This window comes from Lissotriton helveticus, chromosome 2_1, assembly GCF_964261635.1.
Source record: "Lissotriton helveticus chromosome 2_1, aLisHel1.1, whole genome shotgun sequence".
Classification (NCBI taxonomy): domain Eukaryota; kingdom Metazoa; phylum Chordata; class Amphibia; order Caudata; family Salamandridae; genus Lissotriton; species Lissotriton helveticus.
Window position 1 is genome coordinate 1,581,317,642 of NC_136059.1, and position 9,584 is coordinate 1,581,327,225.

Here is a 9,584-nt window from a genome sequence, read left to right on the forward strand (position 1 = left end):
GAGAGACTGCTTCTGATGTTCAGCGTACTTGTTTTTGTCTCCAAGTCAGAATGATTTACTGATGTAGATGGGAAAAATATTTGAGAACTAATAGAAATTGTGAGCACTAAATATAATTTGTATGATAAAATGAACCATTTATTCCCACTTTTAAAGGAAATGCTTTAAGTTTTGCAGCTTTAATTCTAACATGATGGCATTCCTGTGTGTCATACTGTAGTCATGAATACAGAATGCTAGTAATCTAGTTGTTCATTAGAATGTGGTGATAAAGCTACAGTAGAACACTAGAGAATCAACTGAATTACTGCAACTGTTGAAAGAACAAGTGTTACTTAGAATATCAGATTGTATTCTCTGGTGGCTGAGGAAGATAGCGTGAACTTGCGGAAAATATGTTCTCATTTTAGTTTCTTGAGCACCTTCTATAACCCCTAAGAGAAAATTATGGGAGAATATAGTTTTCCGTCAATCTTGGTCCATCAGTTGTCAGTGGGTGTGGCAGCATTTTTCAAAGGGTAAAATCACCTGAGAAGCCACCTGAATTCCTAAAATTAGAATGATACTAACAAAAAATGATTTATATTGTTTCGAGAACCAGTTATTACTCTTTATATGAGTTCGCTTGTGACCCTAAAAAACTTTCACTATAATGCATTTTAATGGGGACCATTACTCCGAGTCCTGTAGTGGGTGTTACAATGTGTTGCACATTTTGCGGCCAGCCAATCCAGAGCATCCCCTTGGGACCACCTCCCCAATTGCTCACCCTGCTCTGGGGCTCTGCTCTTGGTAGGTTGGGCCAGGCCTCGCGTCCAGCACTCTTCTGTGCTTGCTCAAAATGTATGCTCAGTGAGGTAGTTTCTTAAATATGATTTACAAAAAATTCAAATTCACTGAAAAAAGGTTAAAGTGACATCATAGTTAGGTAAGGCAATAAGATCTTAATTTATGGTAAATGAAAATAGTAATTCCCTTAAAAAAAAAAACGTTAAAGTGATGTTATAGTTAGGCTTCGTAATAAAGTAAACACTATTGTTTTAAAAATAAACACTGAAATTGACTAACTAAGGTTTACTGAGCTAACTAAAACATCCGTCCTGCCACACACTGCTTATGAAATTGCATACTACATTACTTATGACATATTAAATGACATCATTGATGACATCACCCAAACTACTGTTCAAATCACTCTATAAGCCAGTAGAGCACTTCAGATTTGAAAGTAAGTACTAAATAGAGTAGAATCATGTAATGCAAAAATTTCCCTTCAGACACACAAGCCTCCTAATTTGAACCAAGCTCCTCCTACACACAGTCTTTGTCCTGTACTAAACCCTTTGTGGATAGACGACCTCATGTGTGTAATCAACCAGACATGGGTAGACAAACCCCGACTACACACAGGTTTTGCCCTATGAACAACTCTCCATGAAGAACCCACTACCTCAAGACACCCAAACCTCATTACCCCATTACATGGATAAGCACCTACTATGCACAGCCGTTGTCCTGTTCCAAACCATTTGAGAAGAGCCAACCTCTCATGGGAAATGAACCAGATATAGATAGGAAAGTATCTATTGCAAACAGTCTTCTCCATGGGTAGACACCCGGCACAGAAAGCCTACTTCCTGTAGACACTTAAGGACCCTCGGGAGGTGAAGGCCCTACTACGCACAGCCTTCACCATGTACCGAAGACTTTGCAGATAGTTGACCTCTTATGGGCAATGAAGCACACATAGGAGGGAAAGTACCTGGTGCATACAGTCTTGACTCCTCCATGAGCCCCACCCTGTTCAACGTCTACATGGCCCACTCACATCCATCATAATATCACACAGGCTCAACATCGTATCGTATGCAGGCGACACTCAACTCATCCTCTCCCTATCTAACAAACCCACCATCTCCAAACACAACTTCCAAGAAGGAATGGAAACAGTCTCCAGGTGGATGAAAAAGAGCTGCCTACAACTAAACGAGGACAAAACCGAGTTACTCTTTATGGGCCCACACCCCACCGCCTGGAACAACACTTGGTGACCATTGCCCTTGGGAACCCTCCCTCCCCCACTGACCACGCACGCAACCTCAGAATTATCATGGACTCCAAACTCAAAATGAACCGCCAAATCAACGCTGTCACCTCCTCCTGTTTCCACACCCTCCATCTCGAATGAAAGACCTTCAACTGGATTCCCCTCGAACACAGGAAAACTGTCACCCACGCCCTTATCACCAGCAGACTGGACTACGGCAACGCACTCTATGCCGGGATCAACAAGAACCTCACCTGCAAACTCCAGAACGTCCAGAACTCCTCCGCCAGACTAGTCCTCAACCTACCATGCCACTGCCACTTCACCCAAAACATGCAGGAACTACACTGGCTCCCCGTCAAAAAGAGAATCACCTTCAAAATTCTCACCCACGTCCTCAAAACCCTCTGCAACTCCGGACCTGCCTCTCGTTTTATACACACCAAAGATCCCTCTGCTCAGCCCAGCTCTCCCTTGCAGCGATATCGCGCATCAAGAAGACCAGAACAGACAGGAGGTCGCTCCTTCTCCTTTCTCGCAGCCAACACTCTCCACCTCCGACAGACACCAACACTCTTCAAGTTCCTGAAAGACCTCAAACCTGGTTCTATGACGAAACACTGTGAACTTCCAGGAGCTGCACGCCCCCTCTACTCACCCCTCAGAGCCTTGAGACTCCTTCATGTGAGTAGCTGCACTCTATAAACCCCTAATTGATTGATTGAAATGCACAAATTCTCATGCAGAGCTCACTCCCTCCAGACAATCAAGGCCCCTCAGGAGAGTAAGCAGCTGCTATGTTCAACTTTTGCCCAGCAGAAAAGCTTTTACAGAGAGCCAAACTCTTGTGTCTGCAAGTCTCTGCTGTGTACTGTGATTGCCCTGTGCACAACCATTCATGGAGAGCTTACTCCTTTTACACATGCAAGACCCATTAGGAGACCAAGCTTGTTGCCAAAGCTTACACCCATTAGCAGTAAAGACGCCATAGAAAATCAGTACTAGATGTATCTTGCTGAATACCTTCCAGTACGATTAATGTATACTAAACTGGCACATTTGTTGGATGATGTAATCAGTGATGTCATCAGCGATGCCATCAATGATGTCATTTGAGATGTCATTAGTCAAGGATAGCATTGGACATGTCGTAAGAGATGTAATATGTGAGGTCATAAGCACAGCATGGCAGAGGCTCAAGGTATAGCTAGCTCAATTAGCTATGACTGGTGAATGTCAGTGCTGTTTGTCACTATAGGATAATGCATTAAGCATCTGATTTTGACTTTCAAAGTTCACAACATATTTTGTGACTGTGGGAATCTTTGCTCATTCAAAGGAGCTAATGTGTGCCCATTTATTCAATATCAGTATTTAAACCAAACAATCACTTCAATGACCCGCTTCCATCCAGCTGCTACTCTGCAGCCAACCATTTCATCATACCCATCTGGACTGCACTAATAAATGCTTCCCCAATGCAAGGTCTATACCAGACTCATTAAAAACTGGACAAGTCATCCCTATTCTAAAAAAAACCTCGCTAAACCGTGCTGAACCAGACAATTTCAGACCAATATCTAACATTCCTCTACTTGCAAAACTACTTGGCAAATGTGTGCAACAACAACTTAGCCTACACATCGCCGCTTTCAACTTGCTACATGAGTGCCAATCTGGTTTCAGACCAGATCACAGTACTAAAACTACTGTTCTCCACATAGTAGATGATGCCCTCCAAGCCCTAGACCAAGACAAAACATATCTCTTAATTCTGTTGGATCTTTCATCGGCGTTTGACACGGTCAACCATGAAAAGCTACTAGAACATCTGGAATTCAGGATGGGTCTCGGGGGAACCAGTCTCAAATGGTTCAAATCCTTCTTACAGAACTGCTCCATGAGATTCTTAGTTAATCGCAATCTATCCTCCCATTTCCCGATTACGATCAATTCTCTTTCCAACTCTCTTTCACCTCTATCTCGAACCATTAGCTGAAATTCTTCGTATCACCAACATCTCTTTTCACATGTATGCAGATGGCACAGATCTACATTAAAATCTCTTCTCTAGAGGAGGTCAAAGTAATGAATGATGCTCTGAAACAGACTGGTCACGGGCTTGCTAGCACCCAGCTCAAACTTAAGGCGCAAAAGGCAAATTCTTAATAATTTCCCCTCCAAAAAACTCCTCTGGCATACTTGAATGGACCAACTTGATCACCGCGTTGAACTGCACCCCAACCATAATGAACTCAGCCAAATCACTAGGAATAACACTGGACAAAAACCTTAACATGTGAACCCACACAAACACACTGGCCAAAAATGCCAGGTTTCACCTGAGCTACCTGAGAAATCTCAAACCTTTCCTAGATACTTCAGACCTAAGAATGGCAGTTTGGGCTTTAGTTATCTCTAGGATCTAATATGGATGCTCAACCTTAGCCTACACATCTCCGCTTTCAACTTGCTGAATGAGTGCCAATCTGGTTTCAGACCAGATCACAGTACTGAAACTACTGTTTTCCACATAGTAGATGTTGCCCTCCATGCCCTAGACCAAGACAAAACATGTCTCTTAATTCTGTTGGATCTTTCATCGGCATTCAACACAGTCAACCATGAAAAGCTACTAGAACATCTGAAATTCAGGATCGGTCTAGGGGGAACCGTTCTCGAGTGGTTCAAATCCTTCTTACAGAACTGCTCCAAGAGATTCTTAGTTAATCGCAATCTATCCTCCCTTTTCCCGATTACGATCAATTCTCTTTCCAACTCTCTTTCACCTCTATCTCAAACCATTATCTGAAATTCTTAGTATCACCAACATCTCTTTTCACATGTATGCAGATGCCACAGATCTACATAAAAATCTCTTCTCTAGAGGAGGTCAAAATAGTGAATGATGCCCGGAAACAGACTGTTCACGGGCCTGCTAGCACCCAGCTCAAAATTAAGGCGCAAAAAAGCAAATTCGTATTAATTTTCCCTCCAAAAAACTCCCCTGGCATACTTGAATGGACCAACTTGATCACCGCGCTGAACTGCACCCCAACCATAATGGACTCAGCAAAATCACTAGGAATCACACTGGACAAAAAACTGAACATGTGAAACCTACATAAACATACTGGCCAAAAATACCAGGGTTCACCTGAGCTACCTGAGAAATCTCAAACCTTTCCTAGATACTTCAGACCTAATAATGGCAGTTCAGGCTTTTGTTATCTCTAAGATCGAATACGGATGCTCAACCTTATCTGGCCTACCAAAGATCTCAACAGCTCCCCTAGAAGCCTGTCTTAACGAAGCTGCAAGCCTCCTAATTGGGTCAAAAAAATTCAATCACATTTCACTGCACCTAAAGGAGCTGAATTGGCTGTCGTACGAAACCAGAATCCCACTCAAACTGGCCTGTGTCACCCATAAAGCTGTAGACTCCAAGTCTCCTGCGTACCTTGCTCAGAAAGTCATATTTTCCGGAGGAGGCAGGCACTCCCTGTGTGCCAGGGATTTTGTGTTGAAACCATCCCTCTTCCGGAAGAAGAAACATACAACAGCGCTTTCTCCGGGGCTACCCCAACAACCTGGAACTCACTGTCACCTTACATCAGAAGAATACCTGCCCTATCAAGTTTCATAAAGAAAGTGAAGACTTTCCTAATGGGCAAATTCCTACCCTAATCTCTCTCAGTGCTTCTGCAGTTTCAGCAGTCCAGCGAATTGCTTTATCTCGTACGTGAACTCTTCCGGGATTGTCAACTCTGCTCTCATATATGCAAACCACGTGACTCCTTTTTCAGTGACGTTGCCAACCACTCTGTAATCTTTTCCACCTCACTGTCACTTTAAGGGCAAAGGCTGTTGCCTGTAGTCCCCCTCTGCTCTTGCCATTGTCCTCCTGCTATCACCCCAACTGTTCTCCTGTTCGCCTCCCCTATTCCCTATGTCTAGCCTGTTTCTCCCTGCACTGTTTTCTCTTGTTTGCAGGCTCCATTTTGTTACTAACTTGTTTTTGCTAATTCTTCTAATTACTTGCTACTGCTGTAAAGCACTCTGATACCCTAACGGGTCATGTTCGTGCTTTACAAAACACTAAATAAATAAAAAGAATTTAGTAGATGTGATACTGCAATACCATTTTAAATGATTGAAATAAAAATGTATTGTTTCACGAAGAACTAAGGAGACTTTTCCTCCAAAATAACATTACATTTTTACCACTCCCTTTCCCACCCACTAATTACCCCCCTCCCAACAAAACCGGGAACCGTAAAAAAATAATTCTGAATAAGAAACATCGTAGACAGTAAGTAGTTATCTTACTGTCGCTGCTGTCAAGGTCACCTTGAAGTCTCTTCCCTACTGTGAGCAATCAGAGGTAATTCCACCTGTTTTTTATTTTAGCAGCTCACTCAATTTATACTGAATGCATATGAGAGTGTTGTAATGGGTAAGCTAATACTATGGTATTAATCCCAATAACCTACACAGTAGTAGGCATCTGACTGTTGCCGTGGTTACAACAGAACATGTTAGCAGCAACATCAAGCAGATAGGTATCAAGTTTAAAGCTACAGAGAGCATAATATGGTCTTAAAACAGTCACAGAGAGATCGATCAAAATAAGGAAGGGGACTGGTAAAAAAAGGGACTAGCAGTGTATCTCCACATGGTTTCTGAACTGCTCAACTGTGCATTTGAATCAAGCAGAATCTCATTGTATATTTGTACTTATTGTGTGGTTGAGACAACTTTTTCTTTGGAAAGTTGGTGCAGTTTACTCCTTTGGGAAAACTAAGTACTTTGTCGAAATAGGAACAGTTAGTGACTCCCCATTTTTCTCTCCCTCTCTCAACAGTACGGCATCAAGAAGAAGGAGGAAAAGGAAGCAGAAGCCCAGGCTGCGATGGAAGCCACTGCTGAGGGAAGCTTGACGCGTCCAAAGAAGGCCATCCCAGCCGGCTGCGGAGATGAAGATGAGGAGGAAGAAGAGAGCATTCTGGACACAGTCATTAAATATCTACCTGGACCTCTTCAAGACATGTTCAAGAAGTGAATCACAGTGGACTGCGAGACTGTTTGTGTCATGAACAGTAAAGCAATGGGTTTCCCATCAAAGGATGGGGAACCCCAATATTGCCACACTCACCCTCCCTTCCACCTGCCCCGGCCCTCTCTTTGCTCACTATAGACCCCCTTGATGTCATCAATTCCTTTTGTACATAGTAACATAAAAGTAGACACCTTTGAATGGATGTCAAGATACCGAGCTGCGTTCTACACAACTTTAATTATAAGCCATAGTACTAAGTATATAAAATAAGGCAATTGTGTACAGTGTTAACAGAGAAAAGGGACAACTTCATGTTTGTTTCCATTCCAAAACGAGGAAGAGTATTCACTCAGAGTGAGCTGAATGTTTTTTTAAAATGTTGTTTTTCGGTTATTTATGTTGTTTTTATTTTATAACTTGGTTGGCCTCTCTGGTTGTTTGCTCTTGAATGCATTTGCCATCCCTGCTTCTCTCCACCTTGTTGTGGAAATGTATCAGTGGTTACACATCATGCTCATGAAAAAAGAGAGATAATTTTGGAACTTGAACCATGTGAAACTTTTGTTTCCTGACTGGATCGGAGACCAGTGGAAGAACTGAAAATTCAGTTGTTGTTGTGACTACCATATTTCTCATTACCTAAGATAGAAACATGGGAGGTAAGTTAATGAAACTGTTCTCACCTCCCTTCTGGGCCCATATGCACGCACACAGAAGAAGCTGTTACCATTCAATCTTCTTCAATGAACCACCACCCCTTTCAATCTTCCTTTCCTTAGATCATCCCATTTCACATGTAATATCAACTTCCTTCTGAAGAGACCCTTAGAGATATTAAATCACGAAGTTAGCAGACAAAAGTATCCGTCTAATGTATTGAAATAAATTCAATATATGATTTAGTTTTACACATTGGAAAGCAACCAAAACTAACAAATATGTCTGGATCTTTTAGAATTGCATTTGATGTTGGACTGAATATCCACAGGCGACCTCATGCCAAACATTTGCCATGAAATTGATTGAAAAGCAATCAAAAAATATCCAGAGGTGTAATTTTACCATCATGACATATAGGTCAGCTAAAACGAAGACAGCTCCTCATCTTAAAACTTTACCTCCTTCTGTCATTTGAAAGATATGTACTGGACACTTGACAAACTGCGTATAGCTCTCTTATCTCACCTAAGTAAAATTAGAATTAAAATTCTAGGATTCTTGTTTAGGAAAAGCCCTTCATTAGATTAGGAAAAGCACTGTATCATAATGAAAAATTTTCAATTTCAATGAGGAATTCACCGCCAACATATTACTTTTTGAACTAGATTCAGTAATAATTTGTTTCAATATTTTCAAAATGCCAAATTTTGATGTTTTGCTTGTCTTTGTTATTGCTTGCTCTTGTGCTGAATGGTAGGGCATTGAGGCTTTTGCTGCAGAAACTCACATCTCGTGATAAATCATTCACACAATATAAACTATGCTGGCAGGATAACCAAAAATATAAAAGTCCAACTTACACTTTACTTGATGTCACCAGGTAATCTCCTTGAATACAAAAGATCTATTACTCTACACATATTTGTAAGAGGTCTCCTTATTGTAGCGATATTTAAAGAGTATCTATATGCACACATCAGAGTTTTATCTTCCAAAATAATAGTTGTTCAGTCTTCATTTTTAGAATCTGAGGTATCTTTTTGTACGTTTGATTCCGGGCATACGTTATAACTTACAGTGTTCTTTAGGGGTTTTTTTGTTGCATGCCGAGGCCATGCTCTTGTGGTGAGAAGATATGAAGTAATGTGATGTAGAAGAAGCTGTTTCTTTTAAGACACCTTAGGGTACGGACTGCAAATTGAGACTAACTTATGAAAGACAGTTTGAGATTTTTGAAATAGTTTGATATCTTAGAAGTTCATGGAAAACTGTTTACTTGTGGCAAAACATTTCCTCGATCCAAGAGACTTTGACCCGTAGTAAATAAATCTGTGGTGTAATTCAAATTCAGGAATATTAAACTTCATGTTAAATTCCTCTGTTCAAGTATCCATTGAAACAATCTTCAAAACAGACAGAAAAACATAGAGTTTTTTTTTATAATTTGGCAGATGTTTAGCAACTGTCAGAAATTGGCAGCGGACCTATCTATACACTTTATAGAGTGTATGTATGGGTATACACTCTAAATCAAGAGCATAGGTGTACTCTCTAAAAGCAACAAACATGAACTCCACCAATTTTAACAGATGTCCCACATCCACCAAAACATAACCCCTCAAGCCTAAAAAAATATAGCCTGAAGAAATATCCCTATTCTTCTTTTTGTTCTTAAAATAAAATCCGCCAGGCATATTCCACATGGGGAAAGAGGTCCCCGGGGCATTGGTTAATGTTTGGCATACTCCTTAATATTTGATCCTGCAGCACTAGAATTTGCTGTGGTGAAATTTGGCACAACCTGGTGTGTAAGGGCAA

General features: G+C 41.2%; 1 protein-coding gene across 1 annotated transcript in view; it reads left to right on the forward strand.

The window, feature by feature from the left end:
- Positions 1 to 9,204, forward strand: part of CPLX1 (complexin 1) — a 500,268-nt gene extending 491,064 nt beyond the window's left edge. The window contains exon 4 of the mRNA XM_078676551.1: positions 6,912 to 9,204. Within this exon, the coding sequence (XP_078532677.1) occupies positions 6,912 to 7,109 (198 nt within the window). The 3' untranslated portion in view covers positions 7,110 to 9,204. The remainder of the gene's footprint in view (positions 1 to 6,911) is intronic.
- The last annotated feature ends 380 nt before the right edge of the window (positions 9,205 to 9,584 follow it).